Source organism: Colias croceus, chromosome 8, assembly GCF_905220415.1.
Source record: "Colias croceus chromosome 8, ilColCroc2.1".
Taxonomy (NCBI): Eukaryota; Metazoa; Arthropoda; class Insecta; order Lepidoptera; family Pieridae; genus Colias; species Colias croceus.
The window spans coordinates 7,617,923-7,642,885 of NC_059544.1; the positions used below are offsets into that span (position 1 = coordinate 7,617,923).

Sequence of the window (24,963 nt, forward strand, 5' to 3'; positions counted from 1 at the left end):
ACAAATAATGTTCTTTTTTTTCTCCTCTTAAATTTATGTCAATATCTTAGTTGATAGAAATAATATTAATAGTCTTCCATTAACTTCAGTTTTCATGATGTTGGATCAAAAACAACTGCACTAAAAGTCACTAATTTTGTTCTTTCATTTCGTATAAATATGTAAAATGGTGAATCCGCATAAAACTGTTCAGCAGTCCGAGCTAAAATACCACCGGATGCAGCGACTGCCTCAGTACCATATTCTGAAAAAAACATTTAATATTTTAATACCTTTATATAATACTTACTGATCCGCGCGGTTTCACCCTTGTGGCTCCACTCCTGTTGGTCGTAGCGTGATGATATATAGCCTATAGCCTTCCTCAATAAATGAGCTATCTAACACCGAAAGAATTTTTCAAATCGGACCAGTAGTTCCCGTGATTAGCGCATTCAAACAAACAAACAAACAGCTTTATAATATTAGTATAGACTAGCTTCCGCCCGCGACTCCGTCCGCGCGGATGTCGGTCTTCGCGTGGATTGTTTATTTCTCCATTTTGAGTAACTCTTGACATCTTATAAATATCTATTGGACCTAAATACGGCTAGGCCCATAATAATACGCAAAGTGTGTTCGCGGTTCTACAGAACAACGTCTATGGATAAAACTGAAAAGTTAATTTAATTTTTTTTTTCTACGTACTTTTGCAGGATAAAAAGTATCCTATTTTACGCCCAGGATAATAAGGTATAATTATACAAAGTTTCATCGAAATCGAACTGTTAGTTTTAAAATTTTTGTCTGTCTGTCTGTATGTAAAGACACCACGTGTCTGTAAAGACAGTAATTGACATACAGACAGACAGACAAAAATTTTTTTAATCACATGTTTGGGTTTGGTATCGATCCAGTAGCACCCTGCTATTTATTTTTTCAATATTTTCAATGTACAGAATTGACCCTTCTACAGATTTATTATATGTATAGATTATGTATGTGATAATAACATCATGAATACATAAGTGTTTTAAGTAGCTATCCCGAAAAAATTATCTTACCATCAATTTTTATTTTAACATCATGTAGTATTGTGTCAACAAACACTCCGGGATTAGGAAGACCGTTCACCATCTCTTTGAATGACCTGGATGTTTCTTCATCATCAGTATTTATTCTGCTCAATAATTTTGTTTCAGTTTTGTTTTCAACACTATTAGAATCTATCATCAAAGCGAAATTTGCTTGTCCTGGTGTGAAAATAGACTTAATCCCAAGAGCTTTTAGGGAATCCTCTAATTTTTCAGTCTTTTGAAGGTCCATTTTAGGAAACCTAATAACACATTTTCTGTCCGACAATCTATTAATCAATTCATCAATTTTATAATAATCTAATTTGTCCAAAAGATCTGGTAAAGTCATTTTTCGTGGACGGCGAGGTTTTATCGCATACATGGTCGTCATGCTATCATTATATGGTAGAGCAACCATGAGAAGATCTGAAATGTTACCAAAATACATTACTAAGAATAATCATATCTGAATCAAAAAATGCGTAAATCAAGAATAATGCTAAAAAAAAACGTGTGGCACTCGGGGACTGCCGCGGTAAAGCTATTGCATTATGCATAGCATGCCTTCAAGCCACACCTCCGAGCCCGTTGGAGTGGGAAGCGTGAGGTTTTTTCGTTACGGAATTTCTCGATTTGGTCTCCGCGCTCAAGGCCCGCGATAGAAGCTATGCAATAGCTTAAAATTATGTCAGAGGATTAGTAATTGACATTACCATCAGTGTAAGAAGACAAATATGGAAAACTGCCTATATTCAACATTTGATCTACCATGACTGTTTTCTCTAATGGAGCATTGAATGGTAACCTGGAATATAAAGAAACATAAAAATTCATACCAGGTAAAATTATCGAAATAAAAGCAAAAAAATAAATAAAAATTTAAGTAACTAACTAGGTATATCGAGAAAAAAAATTGCGCTAATTTTTGTATTCTCTTGCATCTTGCATAGATGATAGCAGATTCAGGGTACGCTTATCCGAGTACTATAGATTATTCATTTTATCAATAAAAATCGGTTAATTATGACACCTAATGGTAGGTACTAAATCCCACCGCAGGATTACTTCTAATTATAAATATACATAAAATTTTGGTTTCATCAAAAACTATAAAGGAAGTAATCCTGCAGTGGGATCTTAGACTAATATATATATATTTCAAGAACAAGTTTGTTAACTTACTTTTGCGTATATTCAACTAAAAATGGGTGTTTCCATTGGCCACTAAAGTATAATGCACTCAATAAAACTACTTTGGTAGAGACCGGTAGGCTATCTTTTAGAAAGCTCGGTATTTTGCCCTGCGTATTCTCTTTCACCCACCTGAAAATAAAATATTTATACTTAAGTATCTACTTAACAAATAACAAATTAATTATTCATAGGTACGTAGGTTTAAACCACATTTAAATCCTAATACTAGCTTAAACCACTCTTAATAAAAATGTTAGGAAAACAAAAAATGATCAAACAAACTTTTTTTACAAAGGCTCTGGTTTTCTAAAACGAAAACAATAATTTTAAAACAAAAAGCTTTGCACGTAAATAAAGTAAATTGAACGAGTAGACTCATCAAAATCGATTCATAGAATACTAATATTAATAGGCGAAGTAATCGCGTGACAATACAGACGAATTGCTAATTTCCTTAACAAATCTAATGTGTTGAAATAGTTGAAGTTTTTAACTGTGGGAACCAGTACATAAACAGGGATATGAAGTACCCAATAACATACAAAAAGATTTGTACTGTTTTCAATTTCAACAAAAACTGTTCAAAAAGGTAACTGCGGTTTTTCGTGAATAGACTGATATGAAATTATGCAAATATGCATACAGTTATATAAATCGCAAATATGTTGTAACTTAATATAAATTTGACTAATGCTTTTTTTTCAGAATCCATTCCATTATAGGTAGTTCTATTGTTAGCATAGATATGCTTCAAGGTTGACGGGCTGACAAAACCCGACTTAAAAATCCATATTGTCCACACGATTGTTTAAAATTTAACGGTCACGGAATTTACATTTAAATGTAATCAATGTTCACGTCAAAATTAAATGATTTATGAACCCATCTTGCTTACTCATTAATTGTATCTTTTGCTGTTTGTTGATCCTTAAAATCGAGGCCTATCGCGTTACCATTGTACACCCTCTTTAAGTACTCGCGGTACGCCTCTCTCAATTTGGAACTCTTGTCAGCAAAAACAACATCCGCGTATAAAGTTTTACTTGAGGCATTGTCAGAATTTAATGCTCGTAATAATTCGCCGAATCGCTCGTGTGTGTTGCGGTTCAGTTTTATGTCTGAAAAGATATAAAATATGGCATTATGAGAGTTATTTGTGTGATCTTACATAACAATACTGATTGTTTTTCAAGTAAATATTATTGTATTTAGCGCTTAATTTAATTGCGGCTTAATTAGTTCAGAGAAGGAAACACTGATAAGATTTTCATTAACTTAAAATATGTTATGTGGGCTTCAAGGTAATTTGGATCAGGACATTATATTATCGAGGTTTTCCTTATTATGCTGGCATTCAAATATCAATTTTGTGAAATCCTTAGCAAACGGGAATATAAAGTTCGTTAAACATACTAATATGTAGTTAGACAGAAATAAATATTAAGTTTCTTATATAATTAATTAAGATTACACATAGGTAATCAAAAATCCTTGTCTCTGTGATTATAAAACAACAACACCTACGGCCTCACCTTTAGAAAACTGAAGTGCTTGGGCGAGTTCATCGTATGCTTCTCCAACACTGCCTAATAATGTCATAGCCAGTAAACCTGGTGGAAATAAAAAATTATAAAATTAAAAGCATGGATAATGAATGGGTTATCATTTGGACACGAGATTAGGACATTTAGTGGACGTACCTACGTAGGCTAGGCTTTGACTTTAGAGTAGGTACTTATATTATATTACAGAAATATAAATACTCGTAAGTACGTAGGTAATTTTGAATACCAACCTAGAACGAATTGCAATAGTATGTACTTAATTCGTATATTATTGTTTCGGTTTATAGCGCAGATGTATCCATAAATCTAATGTTATGTTTTATCGTGATAGACCACGTGCAGTGGGACGTAGCTGAGAGTCGGTAGAGTGAGAAGGTCAAATTTCGTCCGAATCTGGTAATGTTATGACGAAAGAGTGCGCTTTTGATAGTATAGAGATGTTAATGGGTATTATCACGGTATTAGAATATCTAAAGCCTTTATTTGAACCGACATTGAATTTTTGAATCGAAATAATGAACGCCTTGAATTCGATATTGATTCGTAGCGTATTTAAATAAATACTTTATGATTCCTAATATAAATTAGCTATTTATAGATATTTTAAAAAATCTATTGTAGATACTTAGTAGTTATTTAGTTAAGTATAACTTACGAAGGTACATGATTGTGATATTGAACAAAAAAGAAATGCTAACCGTTCTTGTTTCTGTGGATTTTCCTGCTATTAAGAATAATTAAAATTTACGACTAATGACGGATAATAATAGCTTACCTGATATACTGGCTGGAGAGAGAACTACATTCTTCTCATTTCCGTTACTTTTCATCAATTGTTTCGTTAACTGGAAGCCTAACTCATTTATTCCAGATGCTAATTTATTATCGTTGTGTTCATTTGGATCACTGAAAATACAAAAATGTTTTATGGGAAATCAGCATCAATATTCTAGAATTTAAAAAATATACCTAAGTATATACTCATCCACTAGTTGGTAGGTTCCCAAGATTGAGAAGAGGACAATCATCAAACCTAACTAATGATAATAAAAAATCGAGTGCCTATAATCCTATATTATATGTTTAGTTTAAGATGGAATGACGCCTAACGGTTACCTTGATTCACCAGGATCATAGATTTGTGCCGAAGTTACGATAAACAGAACGCTAACACACAAAAGGCCCTTGAACGTCATCTTTGGTTTCTGAAACACACAAAAATATTGGAATATATCAGTAATTAAAAAAGTCAACCCTAAATACATCTCTTTAGTTATATCTATACTAATATTATAAAGCTGAAGAGTTTGTTTGTTTGAACGCGCTAATCTCAGGAACTACTGGTCCGATTTGAAAAATTCTTTCGGTGTTAGATAGTCCATTTATCGAGGAAGGCTATATAGACCAACAGGAGCGGAGCAATGCGGGTGAAACCGCGGGGCACAGCTATTAGGTAATAATGTCGAAATGATTATTTTAGGAACAACAATAAAAAAATCGCAGTCGCTCAATTTCTAGACCAACTTTTTGTCATGTTAAGGCTTATTAATAGAAATATATCTTGATCTACACTGAACACGGATTATATGGTCGATGCTAAGTTAGAACGTATAAATAATAATAGGTACCTATAAACCATCCTATGAACAAGCTACTTACTGTTTATTAACATTTACCCCCCTTTATTTTTCACACCATTTCAATTCATAAACAAAAAACTGAATATGATCTACACTCTAAATTCTAAAGGATAGACCGTACTTTTTCTCACAAAAACAAATCTTTAAAGGAGTGAAGTATGTTTCTCCATACACAATAATTATTTATTAAAATTATTGAAGAGAAACTTCTTTATCGGGGTTGGAAAAAAAATTTGTGTAGGTAACATTTTTGCGTTACGCGCCATTTTTTCTTATGGCATACGCTCTCATATATAATATACGCATGATTCGAAGTATTTCTGTAGTTGCATATAGTAAATTATTTTTTGAAAAATAAGGTCATAAAAAAGTTTCACTTCTTACGTGTGTACACTAGTACACGCACACATTTTTATCATAAATCAGCTGTCGCGCGTTACTGAAAAACCACGCCAATGAAGCCCCGATGCGGCAATGCTAATCAAACTTTTATATTTTATTTTCCATTAGATAATGCGACAATATATATATTTGTATGCAAATAACATAATTGTTGCGCAAAAAGTCATTGGATAGAATACCAATTTGCAAAATACATATATAGTAGGTAGATAGTAGATACTAAATAAACTATTATGTATCTGTACTGATATTTAATATCATCGCATTATTTATAAAAAGTGTGAAGTAGGTACATTAAATTAATAGATAAATAAATTAGAACTGATTTAAAAAATAATTAAATATTTACATTTTTGTACAAAAAAGCTAGTTAACCTTCCAGCGGTCGCGCGCGGTCTCTGAGTCCGCAACGAACTTATTTTAGTCAATATACTGAAACTGTAAACAATAGACGCTTGCGCTTCCGTGATACCTTCGAGGGGGTGAGGTAGCACCTCTCAGTAGCCCTGTGACATTCCTTGCATGTACATGTGCTTTCTTATTTGTGTTTGCGGTCTCAGATTCCGCGCGCGACCGATTGTGTTCGAGAAAAATCCAGTGCAATTAAACCGAAGCCGAGGTAAATATTTTATGTTTTTTGTATCTTATTATTACTTTTTATGCTTTAGACTATAATAATATAAAAGTATAGTTTTAAAAATGTATTTTTGTTGTAGACAATGAATTACGAAGACTTAGAATGTCGAATATCTCGCATGTTAGAGGAGGTGGAATCAGAAGATGAGGTCTTCGATGACGTTTCGGACCAAGAAGACGACCCAATAGAAATTTCACCAGCACAGGATGAGTGTGTTCAATCAGACGCTGAGCTTAGTGAAAAAGAACCGCAAAACAATGTATATTTGTTTCAAATGTGGAAAACACATGTTGCCTAGAACATGTGATTGTTATATGCCGAGAATTTTCATTTCCAGTAGATATTATGGACACTAATGACGAATAGTTTATTATAGTTATTCTAAACAAAAATTAGTAGTTTTTAGGTATGTTTTCTTTATTTCATTTTATTATAATTTAGATTATTCTAGAACTTTACGTAAAATGATCTCAAAAATAGGTGTCATTTTAGCGTTCCTATTACACAGTGTCAATTGATGATGAATGTGATTTATTTCTAAGATAATTATAGTCAAGTTTATAATTGTGAATTGTAAAAAAGAAAATTTCATTTTGTTTTGTTTAATGTTGATTTATAACGGTGATTTCCACCCAGAGTCAAAAATTTTGAGTTTTTATAGACCTTTGTTCTATTAAGTACAAATAAAAGAAGTAATGAGTAATTAAGTTGTTTTTATTTTATTTCATATGTTTAAGACCTCTTTTTAATCATGTGTTATACAAGAAGTCGAAATATTCATTTGTTTTCCCAAACGAGACACTTAAATTTGCGGAATCACAGACCGCGCGCGACTGCTTGTGTTCGGCGCAAGGGTGCGACCGCTGAAAGGTTAAGTACCTATTTATGTTTTAATTCTATTGTATACTATCCTTCCTATCCTTTTATTTATTATTTATTTGAATTATTATACATTTATGTTTATATATTTGATTAATCCATACTAATAATATAAATGCGAAAGTAACTCTGTCTGACTGTCTGTTACTCAATCACGCCTTAACTACTGAACCAATTTGCATGAAATTTGGTATATATTTTGATACCCGAGAAAGGACATAGGCTAATTTTTACCCCGGAAATAGGATAGGTTTTATCCCGGAAATCCCACGGGAACGGGAACTATGCGTGTTTTTCTTTGACTGCGCGGGCGAAGCTGCGGGTGGAAAAATAGTGTTAGGTAAATATGACAACTACGTAACTTACTAGTTACTTATTAATGCGTGAGCAAAAAAAAAAGTTTGGTAAATCATTAACAAAAAGAGGGTTTGGTTCTTTATTTTGGGATTTACTTCAAATTATCATAACATATCCTTAAATACATAAAATATCCTTCCCCTTTCCTGAGGACAGCAACACATCCACTTCCCAGTGGAGTGGATGCTTATGGGCGGCGCGTATCGCTTATCACCAGGCGACGCGTCTGCTCGTTTGCTATCCCATAACATAAAAAAAAAAAAAAAAAAAAAAAAAATTAAAAGTTCAATGAAACAGATGATATGCATACTTACGCCTCAAAAATTGGGACGCGGGATTCACCTTTTCAATATCCGATCATAAGAATTATAATCAGGAAGTGCATTAATATAGGAACTTGATGACCTTATCTCCTATAGGGTTATTGTTCCAGATCATGGTCGCATTTAAAATAAGTCTGAAGTCTCGAAATAAAAAAGGGATTTTTCACTAGTAAGTATAAAATATAAATGTGTCGGAACTAAGGTCGGAACCTATAAAATTTTCCATTTCCGCTATCGAAGAGTGGCCAAAAGACTTTTCACTTTATAATAATAAAAAATTATTTATGTACTTAATATACATAGGTACCTAATATGTATGCACAAGCACGTTTATTGAGCTGTTCGGGTTTTCCTTACCTACCTACCTGCCAGTTCAATATCAAATATGATAAATTAAAAACCATTTATCTGACTAGCTTTACCCAATATTAATTATTATTGAGGTTTCAACTAGGTATGTCATTAAAAATATTTAAATAATTCCGCAGACTACATCATTCATTAATTTAAAAACGAATTTCATCTCCAAATTTACCTCCTTCAAGATAAAAATAGTCTTTGTAAAGCTTCTCTTCTTTTCCTTTGTTTGAAGTTTGGTGGAAAGGCTTCAATATATTTTTTTTAATAAATTTCATCCAGATCCGTTAATACAAGACTATATACATCATACAATCTGCTAGAAAATATAAACAATATGACTTAAATCGCTATCAAGTTATAGTGTGACCAAGAAAATGGGAATTCATTTTTATAATGATATTGATTTATGATAATAATTGTGCAAGTTGACGCTGATAGATTGAAGCGAATTAAAAGAAATCAATAGGTACCAATCTATATTTGAATTGTTTCACTCCTACATCAGTTATTTGTAGATAATATTATGTAAAATAGCAGTTATAGCAAAGTGCCTCTATGTATAAAATCGATCTAGTGTCATTAAATATGGAGGTGGAGAACACACTATAGGTATCGATTGACTGAACATAAAGTTCGTTCGAACATACAGGTCATAATCATTGGTTCAACAAAAATAAATAAATGACTAACTGTTTCACATTACAAGTAATTTAAATAAATAATTAAGTACCTAACAGAAAGAGGAAAATTTGGAACAACGTAAGTAGGTAGGTAAGTACTTTTTGTTTTACGTGACAAATTGACTTCTTTGGAAACTGTACCCTTACCGTTAGGTTCCTAACTACTGTAACAACTAACAATAGAATGTGAAAATTTTGTGAGTTCTTTTGAAACAAGCGTGAAATTGTTTCATATAATATTATGCTTCAACGCAAAATGCAAAACATTCTTTTTTTCAGTTGAACTCTCTTGAAAGATTAAAAAAAATATGATATTGATACCTATTACCTATATTGCAAAATCATCACTGATAATATCAGTGATTATCAGTGATGATTTTGGTGCTAACTGCTAATTGGTACATATTATTATTTATTATGTACCTGTAAGTACCTACGTACTTTTATTATCTGGGTTAATAATTATTTACATGCGGATACTTTCTTTTTTCACAAAAACATGTCTCAGTAGGTTAACCTATTAATTTTAACGTTGGAGCAGTTTTTGCGTTAACTTTTGAGAGACCACTATATCAGTCTTCAACATTAGGTATATTTCAGGACAATTTTCACACACGGCACGTTCTGATCCTATAATAAGCTTTCATGTGTTATGGAAACCAGATGGCTGATAAACATACATAATATATAATTTTAAATATATACTTATTAATATTTTACACCCAGACACAGAGCAAACATCTAGTTATGTTCATCACACAAATATTTACCCCGTCCCGGGTGGGAATCGAACCAACGACCTATGGCTTGGAAGACAAGGCTACAGGAGTTAAATTATGTAAGTAGGTACCTAAATGGAATAAAAACAAAAAAATACCGCTAGCGGGTCTTCTTGCAGGCTGCAAGTAAAACAAGACGAAAAATTCATTTTTTAAATTTTGCTCGTCCCTTGACGCTGTCACGCAATGTTTGATTATAATAAACAATGTATGCATTTTTTTTTAATTTCAACTTGAACCTATGTCAACTAGTTATTATTCTGTGCCTTTGTCCTATAGGTAACTAAATAAATGTAAGCGTGAAAATAGTCGCGGGCACAGCTAGTAATTATTATTAATACCTTTTATTTTTTTTATTGATGTTACTTCAATACGATTTATAAAAATATACATTAACTATCAAAATCGAATCCTATTTATTTATAATACAATAATTGCCAACATGTTCAAAAAATAATTAACCCATTAAAAATATCTATTGAATGCAGATTAATTTATGGATGATGTAGAGTTGAACACAAAATAAAATATTTAAATTGATCATTTATGTTATTGTGTTTTAACTTATATATAAAAACTAGTAGGTACCTAACTGCATACCTATGTAGTTTTTTATTTAATGCCATTATAGCACAAAGCACAGCGATTCAGCATTGATAAATTGGTATGAAAATATAAATCATCAATGATTTAAGTTGGGATTTACGTTCGCCAAAATGTACACAAATTAATCTTCGTGTTCGGTAACTACATTATTTTTTAAAACCTTGGGTGAACCGATTTTGATGATTCTTTTTTTATTTTAAATCTATTGCCTTCCGGTTGGTTCTATTTAAAGTTTTTCCAGTACTGACCATATGAAGGCATTGAGATAATAATAATATGGAGCAGACACCACGAACAAAATCTGTGCGCCAAGCGCGGCGGCGCGGGGCGCGCGAATGACGGCTAGACAGTCATAGATTATGCGATGTCACTGACTCACCGCTATAGAGGCGACACTTTGTTTTATTCTGTCTATTTTATTGGGTGCCACTCCTTACATGCACGTTGACTTGAAATTTTCTTTGTACTTACTTAATATTTATTTTAGGTATAAACTGACTTTACTACGCGGGGCTAACAATATCTGGCATATAATATAGGATGATGTAAATAGTGACGTTTTAGGTTCAGTCAGGGCTATGGGAAGTCTTATTACTTACAAATTGAGCCTTTTTTAGAAAAAAAATAATTTTTCCCTTTCTTCACGGCCCAGACATGGAAACCTTGGATAGAAAAAATATTAATTACTTATCTCTGAACTAGCGGTCCGCCCCGGCTTCGCCCGTGGCACATATTTCGCAATAAAAAGTAGCCTATGTTCTTTCTCAGGGTCTTAAGATTGTCTGTGCCAAAGAAGAATGCCCATGAAAGTATGGACCACAGTACAGTGTTGCGTCAATGCCAGAGTGGTTTTGGAGGGTTCTTCGATATTCAAAAGATTTTTACCAATTGATTTTTTTGTGATAAAAACAGGGGTTTTCAAGATATTGAGAAAAATGTGAAATAACCTCAAAACTTAAATAACCCCGATTTAGTTAGGTTTATGTGTGATTTAGGTAACATTTTATCGTCCAAAGGTTATTTTTCGATTAACATATATTTTAATCTATGCGTAGAGCTTATGCTTTCAGATAAAGTCTATCTGTTCATCGGCTAGTGTAGGTAGGCACCAGAAATCTTCCGGGACGGATTTCAAGAAAACCTAAATATATACTTAAAAAATGCCAATTGAGTTTTTATTCGGTTTACATGTTGTTGTTGTTGTTTGAATCATTTTTTCACTACATATTCGAAGAAAGAAACAAATAAGAAATAACTGGTTACCTACCAAGCTATGTCATAATAATATTTTTTTTTATATATACATATTTATATTATTTTACTTCACTATCTTTGTTAAAACAACCTACAATGTATAAACAATACCTTAAAGAGTGATTTTATGTTAATTGATTTTTTTTGTAATTCAATGAAAACAATAATCGATACATTTAGCTATAAATTACCATAGTAAATGTAATAAGTTACCGCTTGGTTACCGTGGTAACCGGTAATGGACACTAAATCTATAATAACGGATCTAAACAATTACATGTCTTATTAGATTTTACAAAACATTCCCTGTTCAAAATATATTTTCCAATGGTAAGAAGGCCTCTAAATTGCCGAGATTTTTTTTAATAGTATTGTTGTCTTGATGCATGAGAAAAACCAGTACCAAAAATGGGCATTCTCCTTTCATCAAAATCGGTCCAGTAGTTTATGAGCCTATTAATTACAATCAAACAAACAAACAAAGTTTTCCTCTTTATAATATTAGTGCAGATAAATAAATAATAATTCAATTATACGTTCAAGTCAGTAGCTTATGCAATATCAATTAAAAACTTGATTAAAATCAATTAACAAAAAAAATTGGTGATTGAGTAATTGATTTTCATATTTCATGATTTCACCTGTTTTCAATTAACAACCAGTCTATGCTTTTCTAAATATGTAAAATTATTATTTTATACTATAAAAATATACGCCAGCAATTATTACTAACAACACTCATTTCATGCCCAATGTCATATCTTAAATTTTTAATCTATGACAAAATGTCGCCCGCCAAAAATTTTGCTCTAACTAAGTTTTAAAAATTATTATCTAGTTACTAAACTGATGAAAAGTTATTCCTTTGCACTTTTCCGTATTCTTTGTATTATTTGTGCAATATCGTAACACACACGTAGGCATATTTGATGCGTTTCACTTTAAAACAAATAAAAAATGAGCGTGACGTTCGCGCCAATGAGCGAGCAAGCGACTGAGTGCAGTTACGCCACATGACGTATGTTGAGTGGAACATAAGTGATGTAGGCGGTATCGTCTCCATATTATTATTATCTCAATGTATGAAGGCAGTTTTTTTTTTATTAAATAACAATTTTAAAATAGATAGCTAATTTATCTAACACGCACAACTGTCATCATATTACATAATATTATGTTTACGCCGTTAGTACACCGACGCATTCGCGTGCAGCAGCGAATCTCTGCGAAACTACTGCGTAGCGAAATATCTGCGGAACGTTAGTAAACAGCAATGTTTTCGCAACTTTTTCGCAATGCGTCTGTGTAATGGCCATTTCGCAGTTCCTTGCGAAACAATACTGACAAGGACGCAACTATTTCATCTATCTATGTGCTAGGTGTGAGACATATCATATGCGAAAAACAGATTTTTCGTTGTTTCGCTGCCGCTCGCGAATGCGTCGGTGTACTAACGGCGTTATAATATGCCAATTTGCACCCGCATTATTTGCATTTAATTTTGAGTTGTGTTTCTAATTTATTTTATTCACAATTTCATTTTATGCTCTGGTTTTTCCGAATTACATGAATTTTACACGTGTGGTTGAATGTCAGCTAAGTCATTATAGGTACGCTAAAGAAATAGAATTTAAATGTTTGTGAACCACACTTTAAATATTATGTGTTTATATTCCAACATCTCGAAAAGTTGTAAAAAATAAAATAATTTCATTTAAAATTTGAATTTTTACGGGTATCGGGTATAGTAACGATAATATGATAAAATTTTCTCATATGCTCTACAATTTAGAACCTATTTTTTAATAGGTATAATAGTTATTTGACTTTGAAATTAAAAGTATATAATTAGATTGATTACATTAATTTATTATTTTTTGCAAGATATAACATGATAAATCTTCAAATTAATTAAGACATTACACAATAATATAAGTACTTAGGTATATAAGTTAAAATATCTATTTTTATTTAACTAAATTTTACGTTAACTATAAGTTTCTATTTAATTTTAATTAAATTTTCATCTCGGCAAAATGAGTTTAATTAAAAAAAAATGTCTCTACGATATAAACGTACTCGTATATCGTAGAGACATTTTTTTTTAATTCAACGCTAATTATATTTACCTACATCTTTGTTATACCAAAACAAAGAATCGCATCCTTAATAGATGTGAATTTTTACAAGCACTTTTTTGAAACCCACCTGATAATTAGAATTCTTCAAGCTTTACAATATTATAGTCACTTTAGTTATACAATCATGATTTTTCCAGTCAACACACGCGAACACGTCTTTCCCAATTCAACTTGTGAAACGACTGATCCAACATGGATCCAACGGCCAAGTGCCAACCTTGCTCACGTTAGGCCGTTTGTGAGGACAATTGCACAGTCGCGAATAACAACAAACAGCTTATAGACTGGGGGCCTAGACGACTAGTAATCAGAAGAAATAGTACACTAAAACATCATTATTTATACTTGTGCTTAAATATACTTACAATGTCGGTAAATCCGTTACTTTATTTCCGGCAAAGTTGAGTCAGAAGCTGTGTCAATGCTTGGAAATTATTTATCTATGTAAACAACCCTGGGTTTATACATTGTTTTTGAAATAAACCGTCGCAATGGACCTAAGTAATTCTTGTGAATTCGTATCCATGATCGTTTGATAGCACGCGGCCCGTGCCGGTTAAAAAGTAGGTATGTATGTATATTTGGGCACCAATTCAAAAGCTTAATAACTAAGGTAGAAGAGGTAATTAACGCCCGCCTAACAAGAATCTAATTTTTTATTTATTAAAACTACTTTAAAGCACATAAACAGACGACGAGTAGGTTTGATATTTCTTTCTAAACCGAAAAATACCAATTAAAACGTGAAACTATTTATGTTTCATGACATAAAGACATCTTTTTAAAAACCTTTTTTTGGGCGTTTATAGAAATACTGTGTTAAATAGCGCCCGTTTATGAAAGAAAATTGTGTATGCCTAAAATACGTTCTTATAGAATTTCTGCTAAGTAAAATATAAAAAGCACGTTATAAAATTTCTTTATTAAAAATAAAAGAAGCTCAAGAATGAAAATTTAGTATTAAAACTATAAAAATCCGTAACACACATAAAGTGACTTGTTTCTTCTAGTTGTAACGATTTTATACTTTTTTATTTTAGTTTAACTAATCAACGTTAATATTAGTAATCTTCTTCCATACTTTAAACAAAAAAAAAACTAATTTATCGCCCCAAGGTCCGTTTACTGGGCGTTATTACGCGACTGGGCGTTATTGACATTTTTTTTTAATTTTGAAGTAATTAAGTAAATCATTTTGAAAATATTTACAGAATATGAAGTGGTTATGTATATTACTGCCAAAGTATAAAATAATCCAAGAAATAACTCAAAAACAACTGAAAACTTATAGTTTAGTTAGAAGAAATTTTTATAACAGCCAGTGCACGTCTAACGCTCTTGAAACGAAAGCTGCTACTGGCAAAGATGGCGACTCCAGATTTACGAAACCGCGCTAGGCGCGTTCCTATTGGTGCAATTCATGTGTGCGTGAGGTACGATGCGGGTCCATTTAATATAAGTGGGTTTTTTGAAGTTCGGGCGTTATTTAACAGAGGGCGTTAATTGACACACCTACTTATTATGCACGTTTCAATAGTCATTTAGAATTAGATTTTGATTAGTCGTCTTTTTGCATAAAATATTGACAAACATCCATCTCTCCTCAATAACTTTCATACTTTCCTTTGATAATAATTGATAATTTCCTGCTATGTCTCGTGCAAAATGAAACTCTGGTCAGCGATTCATCAACACTCACTGCTCTCCTGAGTCTATGTTGTCAGTAGTGCGGATATTAATTAATGTAGTGCGCGTTTTTCTGGCCGTTAGTGCAGAGGATCGCTTGCGGGAAAAAATCATAATGCGGCCTTAGCCTGACCGACCGTACACGTTCGGCATTCCATTACAATTTTAATATATGGTGTAATGCTGGGCACCCGAAATCTCTCTAGGTTCTGTTGATGAGCGTATTGTAATTGCGATTTGAAAATTGAAACTTTTTCCCAACCTAAATTGGCTACCTATATATATATACTATGTGACATAGTCGTTTTGTTCTTGATCCCAAGCGAATACCGCGCGGGATGAATGGCGGGATGCGAGCCCCGAATCTATGTAATTCGCAAGATTTTTGAAGTGAAAACTTCTTTAGCGGCGTTGAGCACTTTTTCTGTAATGGGTATAAAATCTTAAACTCGCGTCAGGACACGTGACCTGATCGAAAAAGCGTAAGACGGATACTAAGTATTCCAAAGTATCCGTTAATAATCAAGTTTTCACTTCTGCCGGCACTCCCGGAGTGCAACCCGTCTTTTTTTTCAAATTGTATCATTATATTTTTGGTTTGTCAGTAGCAAAAGATATATCTTAAGATAGGTATCGAATATGTTAGGAAGAAATTGAGAGGCCTTGCCTTGTCCTTTCTACATTACAGAAAGACAAAAAAAGATATGTATATTCTTCCATAGATTTTTTTAAAATTTTAACTTCATTGCCGAAAATCAGAATGTATATTTCACAGCGTTTACATCTCAAACAATTCGCATTATTCGTGTAAAAAAAAAAAAATAAAGCCCGGGCTGCACTGGTTTCTTGATCCTATGTCTATATCATTCATAAGTGATAGTTTATTTTAAAATCATTAACTAATAATAATTAGCGTTAATTTTTTTTGTAACTGCCCGTAGAAACTGGTATGTAGTTATGTAACTAACTATATGATTAAAAAAAACATTTCTCAAATCGGTTTTACGCCTTGATGTGGTCAAGTAAAAGATCCTATTTATTTTCCTATGTTGTGCTTGTACCTACTTCGTTATTTTGAATTTGGGAAACAATTTATTATTTAATACAGTATCCGGTTCGCGAATTTCCAAAGCCTAAATTATTTCACGAGTCGGCCTCTAATAGATGAGCTTTTGTATATGCATATTACTAGACAAAACATAATATATTTCAGTAAAAAACGTAAAGTACATTAGGTTTTGTCGAGTAACATGCATATACAAAAGCTCATCTACTGAGTTTGGCTTTGAAAATTCGCATCCGGTTGAAATTTAATGTTGTCTTCGTTCGTTAACTATCTCTTCGTTTTTAAAGTCATCCATTTAAAACCATAATCTATAATATAAAAATGAATCGCAAAATGTGTTGGTAAGCGCATAATTCGAGAACGGCTGAACCGATTTCCATAATTATTTTTTTATTATATTCCTTGAAGTACGAGGATGGTTCTTATGGAGAGAAAACGTAAACATGTACCACGGGCGAAGCCGGGGCGGACCGCTAGTATAATATAAAGTTAGTATAGTGCCCGGCAAACTTCTTAGACAAAGAGTAGCGTAGTGGGGGAAGTTTTCACGTCAAGTTTTAAAGAAAGAAAACTTTATTTGCGCAAACTTCCCCCACGAATCCACGATGCTAAAAATTGGCCGTGCCGGCGCGCGCGGCGGAAACTTTACCTAGGTACTCTGTCAGGCGCAAGCGGGCCACCTCTCAGTTATACATCCTTCCTCTATGGGGCCACCGCACCGACCACACCATCACCACGGTCCAACACAGCCAGCGACAGCCACATAATATATTTTTTCATGTGCATGTTCATATACCGTACCTATGATCTAGTACGAGACCATCGTTTCCTTTTTGTATGGTTGAGAAAAGTTTTTATTTTTTTTTCTGTTCGTTAAATTAGACTTATTTTTTTTATTAATGTATGAATTACCACTTAACATTGCACCAAATGCCAAATTCATTACAGCATTATTCTTAAACTAGCTTCCGCCCGCGACTCCGTCCGCGCGGATGTCGGTCTTCGCGTGGATGGTTTGTTTCTCCATTTTGAGTAACTCTGACAATGACATCTTATTAGCAACGTTCCGTTCAACGAATACCCGCGGCTCCGTCAATACAGCGGCACGGCGGAACACAGTGGAGTTTAGTCGGTAGGTCCCTGCACTCTGCAGGGTGAGTCCGACATAACCCAGGGCCCTTTCCCTGAGCGCTCTGGGTATGCCTAAATGCATTCTCCACTATAAAAAAAAAAAAAAAAAAAAAAGGAGGTAGCAACGTTGACAAGTGAGCATTTTAGTATAGTTGGTTCTTTGATATGCTGTTCCTCTTGCTATTTCGGTTACAGTCCGGGCTGTCTGGCTGGCCGCAGTGGTTGCGTTTATTAGTGCGCATCTTATCTGCACAGGAAAATATCCTTAATTTAAAGTCATTTTTTAACGCGTAATTTTTAATCGTTTGCCTTTAGATAGATCCATTAGACATACTTTTTTTATTGCAAGACGTTTTTTTCGTTGTTAAATAGGTGCCAGACGCAATTTTTATTTCAAAATAATTAAAATATCATCGAAATAAGTGAAATTACATCAACATGAGTCCCAGTGAAGGATAAGTAATCACTGTGTTACTTATACTATATATAATATTCATTTTACTATTTACAGTTTTTTTGCAACAATCTACCATATCGCCTCGTTTTCCCAACGAACCTCAAATAGGACGTTAATGTAAACTTGATAAAAACCAAATATCATCAAGAAATTAAAGACTTTTTAACGGATTTTAAACGCGATTTATTCATTGTATTATTTTCCCAAGTCTTTAATTTCAAAATGTATAATACTCGCGTAAAATCAAACACTAGAAAATACAAATATCATCAAATTCATATTTATACCCAAAAGTGTAATAAATATGAAACCATCTATTAAAAATATTAGTTTACTAATTATTCAATATAAGTATTAAAAAAGGATAATATAATATAAATAATAAAGTTATTACTTACCTTTTAAGCGGACTCATGTTGTTGTAATTTCACTTATTTCGATGACATTTTAGTTATTTTGAAATAAAAATTGCGTATGGCACCTCTTTTACAACGAAAAAAACGTCTTGCAATAAAAATTATGTCTGATGGATCTATCTAAAGGCAAAAGATTAAAAATTACGCGTTAAAAAATGACTTTAAATTAAGGATATTTTCCTGTGCAGATAAGATGCGCACTAATAAACGCAACCACTGCGGCCAGCCAGACAGCCCGGACTCTAACCGAAATAGCAAGAGAAACAGTATATCAAAAACCCAACTATACTAAAATGACTTTTTTTTAAACGTTGCTAGCTCCCGTACTATTATAAATATCTATCTGACCCAAATACGGCTAGGCCTATAATAAATTAATAATACGCAACGTGTGTTCGCGGTTCTACAGAACAACGTCTATGGATAACTGAAAAAGTAAGATTATTTTTTTTTCTACGTATTTTTCCAGGATAAAAAGTATCCTATTTTACGCCCAGGATAATAAGGTATAATTATACCAAGTTTCATCGAAATCGAACCGGTAGTTTTCACGTGATGTCTTCACATACAGACAGACAGACAAAAATTTTTTTAATTACATATTTGGGTTTGGTATCGATCCAGTAACACCCCCTGCTATTTATTTTTTCAATATTTTCAATGTACAGAATTGACCCTTCTACAGATTTATTATATGTATTATGTATAGATAGCAGCGTCCTTTGAACAGTGTACGCGTGAATGTAGAATCGAGGCACCTTGATCATTCCATTAAATATTATGAAATCTTATGATGGGGACCACAGATGGGGACATAAAAAAATAATTTATTTGTCGGGCTGATATTCTGTTTCTGATCGATTTTTTATCTGTAAAAAAATGAATCATGCATCTACCCCCATTCCAATGAAGGGACACATAAAGTCACTTCTTTTTTATTTAAATTTTAAATACTATGTCGTATTTTCATTGAAGGGCTAATAAATAAAACACATAAGTATCAATATTTTATAAATATTCGTAAATGTAGGTCAAATGTTGTACAATTTAAATCAGAGGAAATATTTTTTTATCAACTTCATATCAAAAAGGAAATATTCATGCATCGTTTTCTACACTTTATCATTAGTATTCTAAATACGAACTGTAAAATTATTACATAATTACTATCTATAATGCGTAGGAACTGAGTCTGTTAGCGATAGAGTGAAAATATAATGGCGATTTTGATATAAAACAAAACTTATAAAACTGCGGGTTTGTGTATTTACATGAGTTATTTTCCCCCTATCTCTAACTAATAAAGACTCGCTAAACTGAAATAATATTCTTAACATAATCGTCTATTTTAACCAAACCCTCTATACTTCAAACATTAAAAAAATTGCATAAGTGATTATGTACTATGATTATAATTCAATACAATGGATTATTATCTTAAATATTGAAACATCAAACATGCGATAGAGTGTAGAAAAATTGTAATATGTATTCATATTTCATGATATAATGTAAAACCAATAAAAGAAAAATCAAGATTACGTAGATTTACGATAATCCAAGGGGTCCTAAATTTTAATATTTAAAATTTACAAGTAAAAAGTCTATATTTATTGTAACTATTAAAATGTTACTCATAATAAATATAATATAAAGAATTGTTATTGAATTAATGCCATTTTAAAACCGGATCTTTTATTTATTGGTTTTAACGACGGTCGAAAGGAAAGCGTGAGAATATACTGATTATCATCATTTACAAACTAATTAATAAGAAATAACCATTTTAATACTTTAAGACATAAATAATAACACATTTTAAACAATTTAACTTGCTTTCTTTGACTTAAAATCTCTTACATCTAGATATTTTGACTACACTAATAGTATAACCAAGTCCGTTATGTTACATTGTTAATTATTTACCTTATAATGAAATAATGTAAAGGCGGTAGGCAGACGACTCCTTATAACTATGGACTCAGGAACAGAGTGCAAAGAGTTCCCAACTGGACAGTGAGGAGATTGCAACAGCATACTACAATGTATGCACAGCCTTATTTCAATTAAGAACATATCTTCTTGGACATACAAATACTTGTGAGTTTGAAAGCAGTTCAAAATCAAATGCAAAAAACAAATAACAGCCAATATGTAATATACACAGACTATAAAATAATCAATCCATCAGAGTTAGAGAGATTACTTTTGTCTATGTATTCACTGTAAGTGTTGGAACAGATTGTAAATTGAAAACTAGAAATCTCTGTAAAACTGATGGATCCTCACATACAAATTGTATTTAACTTTATATACGCAAACAACTACGTAATTAAACACACACATACACACACATTATACTACCATCATGGTGGATCGAACTAGCGTAACTTAATAATGAATTAATGATCAGTCTTAATAAATTCTTATGATCCCGTCAACAGGACCACGCTACTTTTACATAATACATTGTACATCACTCTGTTACTGAGTCTAACTTAAAACAAAATACATTTAAAACTTACATGAATTAATTGAAATTACTAACAAAAAGCACTGCTGGTTAAATTTCAACGGAAAAAATACAGCACATATAAGCAAACAATAAAATCATTTCGGATTTTATTAGCTAGGTATATCATGGATTGAGCAACCCACGAATCTTACACACTATGAAAGTAAGAAATAAGTTTGACATTATTTTTCAGATTACAATTGATGATTAAATCATCTTAGATTATTCTAAAGCCAAATCGTTCAATACTAGGCTACAATTACTCTATGTGCACAGCAAACTATGAAAGTTTCAGCACACTGCCAATTTATTTATGTCAGAATTTAATGCATAAGAAATTTTACCTTAGATGTTTAACCAATTACAGTTATTATTATATAGATATAGAAATAATAATATTGAGAAGATTTTATAAATCATATTCTTTTATACACTGGTAGCATCAACATGGAATGCTTCACTGAAAGTGATACCAAAGCCACTACAAAATTTCGTACTAATACAAAAATCACTGGTGTTAACTAGTTTATACAACTGGGGATGTGAAAATTTTGCTTTAACCCATTGAGCCCCGAGCGGCCCGATCAGGCCACGACACAATAGATTTTCTATTGTGTCTGTGATTCCGGGGCCTGAGTTAATACAAAAAAATTATATTTTATCTAAGAACAGTATGTTAACAGTAAATTTTTTCTACATTACAAAAAGGAGAACTGCTGTGCCGCATGCCTATATTGTATAAATATTACTTAAATCTTAGAATTTAACTTTCATGTTTGGATATTAAAATGGAGCTTATAAACAAATTTCACTCTTAAATCCCATTGTTTTATTGCTATCATGATATTTTATTAGAATTTATCATAACAATATAAACTATTTAGAATGATAATAATTAAAACTATTGGCTAATTTTTCTGAAATGGACATATTGGCACGCGGCAAACTTGTGTCTAATGTTCCAATAAACTTACATAAATCAGTCAATCTTCTATCTAACAATTATTACAATAAGCCTGCAATAAACATTTCAAATATTATCCAAATATTTGAAACTAAACTAAGCACAGCGCCGTTCTATATCTCGATACATTCCTCTCTTTCCACTCTTTCATTCACCTTGACTTTCAATGTAAAAAACCTAAACAAAACACAGACTTATCAATTTGTCACTTTGGAAAGACAACTAAACAACTAAGAAACTAAAAGCTATTTATATTCGAGGAGGGTAAGGAGTACTCTTCCACTGGAAGCAAAAATGAAGCCAGACAGACTAGTTCAATGCACTCACGAATGCTTCACAACAATAACTCCTGGTCTCTGTGGGGGCGTAATTTCTGCTTTCTTTGTGAGCGCGAGTGGCGCGTCACCGGACTCCTCACGAAATAAGTGGTCTCCCTCCAAGTGGCGTATGGCTTCAACAATTGTCTCGAGATTTTGCCGGCTTGTACTAGCGAGGTATAATCTCGAAGGTGGGTCATGAGATGCATCAGGAAGAACCTCTACTTCCACTCTAGGTTCTGCTTTAATAGCGGCTTCCAATAAGGGTGCAGTAGTTATAGTTTCCACTACTTGTGGTTCTGCCTCCTTAGTCTCAATTTTGCAATCTGCAACCTCCGTTTGCTCGTAGTGCACTACAGTGTGAGCCACTTCTTGGGTTGCTTCTGGATATATTTGAACCTCAAGAGCACTTAAGCGTTCCTCCAACAAGCGTCTCAGCCGTCTCTCTTGTTCTAACTGTACCAAAAGCTCTCCATTCTCTGGTTCTTTCTTTTGGGGCATACTTGACACTGTAATCACAGCTACAGGCTCAGGAGATCTTGTGTTTGTAATAGTATCATCTGTTGAATCGGGAATAATTGAAGGAACATGTGTAATAATTTCACTTTTCCTTTTCTTCAAAGGTATTTCACCCCCTTCATGTTGGTTCAACAATCTCTTCAGTTGACAGTTTTGTGATAATAACCTTGTTTTTTCTTGTTCCAATGAGTAGATGTATTCTGCAGTTTGTTGTAGAATAGCAGCCTGAAAAGAGATAAACTTGGTCACTAAAGAGTTATAATGAAATTCCCTCCAATTAATAAATTTGATGATTACTATGAAATATTTATAAAGTTACTGCTTCAGAAAGATATAATTTAATTTAAAAATAACAATTTAAGAAAAATATATTTAAAATAAGAAACTAATAATAACCATTAGAAATAAGAAACCATTGTTTTAATTGTCTTTCTTTTATATCTAAGATTAAATTATCGAATTTTAAATATTAATTTATTGTAATACGCTTTAGATAACTGTAAGCTGTATCCCTTTGTAGTATTAATTGTACACATTTTGTTGGGTTGCAATCTGCTCGTGAAATTGATGTGGCGCCTATGGACCCGGCAAGATTGTGACCTGTCATGTGTATTTAATTTTAAATAAATAAATTTCATAAATACCTTGCTAAGTTTTTCTCCTTCATGTCGGGGTAACAAAGTTCGTAATGCTTGGAAACCAGCATTGATGCTCTGCATCCGCCTGCGTTCATTGCTATTTGCAATCTCTCGCCTAATTCTCTTCTCTGCCTCCATAGTTTTGCCACCAGATAAGGTATGTTTTTCACTCCTACAAAAGGAGAATCATAATAAAAATCTATGAAATGAAAAAAAAAAACAATTCATAAAAATTTAAAATAAAATCTTTCATAGGTATTATATATTTTTTTAAGTTTTTAGTTTCAAAAATCAAAACTAATCATATATTCACCCATTTCTGTATATTGAGTAACAAATAAATTCCAAATAAAAATAATAATATTTCTGTATTCTTGATGAATGAAGCGTTGTAAAAAGATTGTAGTGTTACGATAAATCACATGTTCAATAGTGAAACAGCGCTGTAGGTAGGTAAAGCGCTTACTACGCCTATTTAAAAGACGACCAAACATGGCGGCACAACAGCTGACTATAGGCCGGTACGGGGCGGGAGCTAACGTGTATTGCTTGTTTTTTTCGTTTATACTATGAAAATATTGCACATTTTAAGTTTTATAAATTAAAACATATTTTAATCATCTGGACATAATCATTGCATTAACATTAAGAGTACTAAGCCAACCACGCCGGGTTCTTACCTTGTGATAGCGTGATCGGGTGCGTCTTCCTCGTACAAGTTATAATCTTCCAGTTCTAGCAAACAGACATCATTACTGTCTAATGACATTACTTGAGCACAATTATAACAAAAAGTAATGATTCCACATGGACACTGTTCAATAAAAACTATAAATCGAAATAAAAGTTAGCAAAGCAAATGGCGGGAAATGACAATGAGCTCAGTCAGGTGACGCTACGCTATTTTAACACTGTAGATTTGTTTATATAGTTTCAAACACTTCACATCACTTTATTGTTATTTAATATAATAACACACACAATAATTTTTATAATATTATCATGTAAACTTCGTAAAAACAGTATTTTTTTATACACGGAATCAAGGGCAACTCTAGAAACGCGACATATCGATATGTTCGACCATAGACTATAGATGGCATGGCATCACAGATAAATATAATTTTTTATTCATTAGGCCATAAACATCCTTAAAATTATTTTATCTGTTATTAAAATAATTTAGTGAATCTAATGAAAGTTAAATGTAAAAAAAAAGTTATTAACTTACATGAGCTAAAAACATATTATTTTAAAATTCTTTCTTTATCATTTAAAATTAAGAATACATGTAACTTCTTTGTAATTTCATTACTTTTTGTAGTATTATTTCTTTAGTTTGATCTTAGTTTGATGGATGGCGTTATTTTTTTTATATATAA

At 32.4% G+C, this 24,963-nt stretch overlaps 2 protein-coding genes across 2 annotated transcripts; both read right to left on the bottom strand.

Moving 5' to 3' along the window:
- Positions 1-44: 44 nt before the first annotated feature.
- LOC123693882 (leukocyte elastase inhibitor-like) lies at positions 45-14,064 on the bottom strand. Its single transcript, XM_045639148.1, has 9 exons — positions 13,940-14,064; positions 4,931-5,019; positions 4,590-4,720; positions 3,782-3,859; positions 3,145-3,367; positions 2,238-2,378; positions 1,769-1,860; positions 1,044-1,481; positions 45-244 (listed from the first exon to the last, which is right to left on the bottom strand). The coding sequence occupies exons 2-9, from the start codon at positions 5,008-5,010 to the stop codon at positions 93-95; spliced, it is 1,335 nt and encodes a 444-aa protein (XP_045495104.1). The 5' UTR covers positions 5,011-5,019; positions 13,940-14,064; the 3' UTR covers positions 45-92.
- Positions 14,065-19,622: 5,558 nt separating this feature from the next.
- LOC123693886 (transcription factor AP-4) lies at positions 19,623-24,659 on the bottom strand. The gene is made up of 3 exons (XM_045639153.1): positions 24,262-24,659; positions 23,588-23,753; positions 19,623-23,168 (listed from the first exon to the last, which is right to left on the bottom strand). Exons 1-3 carry the CDS (start codon positions 24,348-24,350, stop codon positions 22,431-22,433), a joined length of 993 nt encoding a protein of 330 aa, XP_045495109.1. The 5' UTR covers positions 24,351-24,659; the 3' UTR covers positions 19,623-22,430.
- Between the last annotated feature and the right edge of the window lie 304 nt (positions 24,660-24,963).

Coding starts and splice junctions, on each gene's coding strand:
- LOC123693886 (XM_045639153.1), bottom strand. CDS start 24,350: ATGTCATTAGACAGTAATGATGTCTGTTTGCTAGAACTGGAAGATTAT. Junction 23,754..24,261: donor CCCGATCACGCTATCACAAG/GTAAGAACCCGG, acceptor CTCCTTTTGTAG/GAGTGAAAAACATACCTTAT. Junction 23,169..23,587: donor AAGGAGAAAAACTTAGCAAG/GTATTTATGAAA, acceptor ATCTCTTTTCAG/GCTGCTATTCTACAACAAAC.
- LOC123693882 (XM_045639148.1), bottom strand. CDS start 5,010: ATGACGTTCAAGGGCCTTTTGTGTGTTAGCGTTCTGTTTATCGTAACT. Junction 3,860..4,589: donor CTCTCCAGCCAGTATATCAG/GTAAGCTATTAT, acceptor TATTTCCACCAG/GTTTACTGGCTATGACATTA. Junction 2,379..3,144: donor GCAAAAGATACAATTAATGA/GTAAGCAAGATG, acceptor TTTTATTTTCAG/GTGGGTGAAAGAGAATACGC.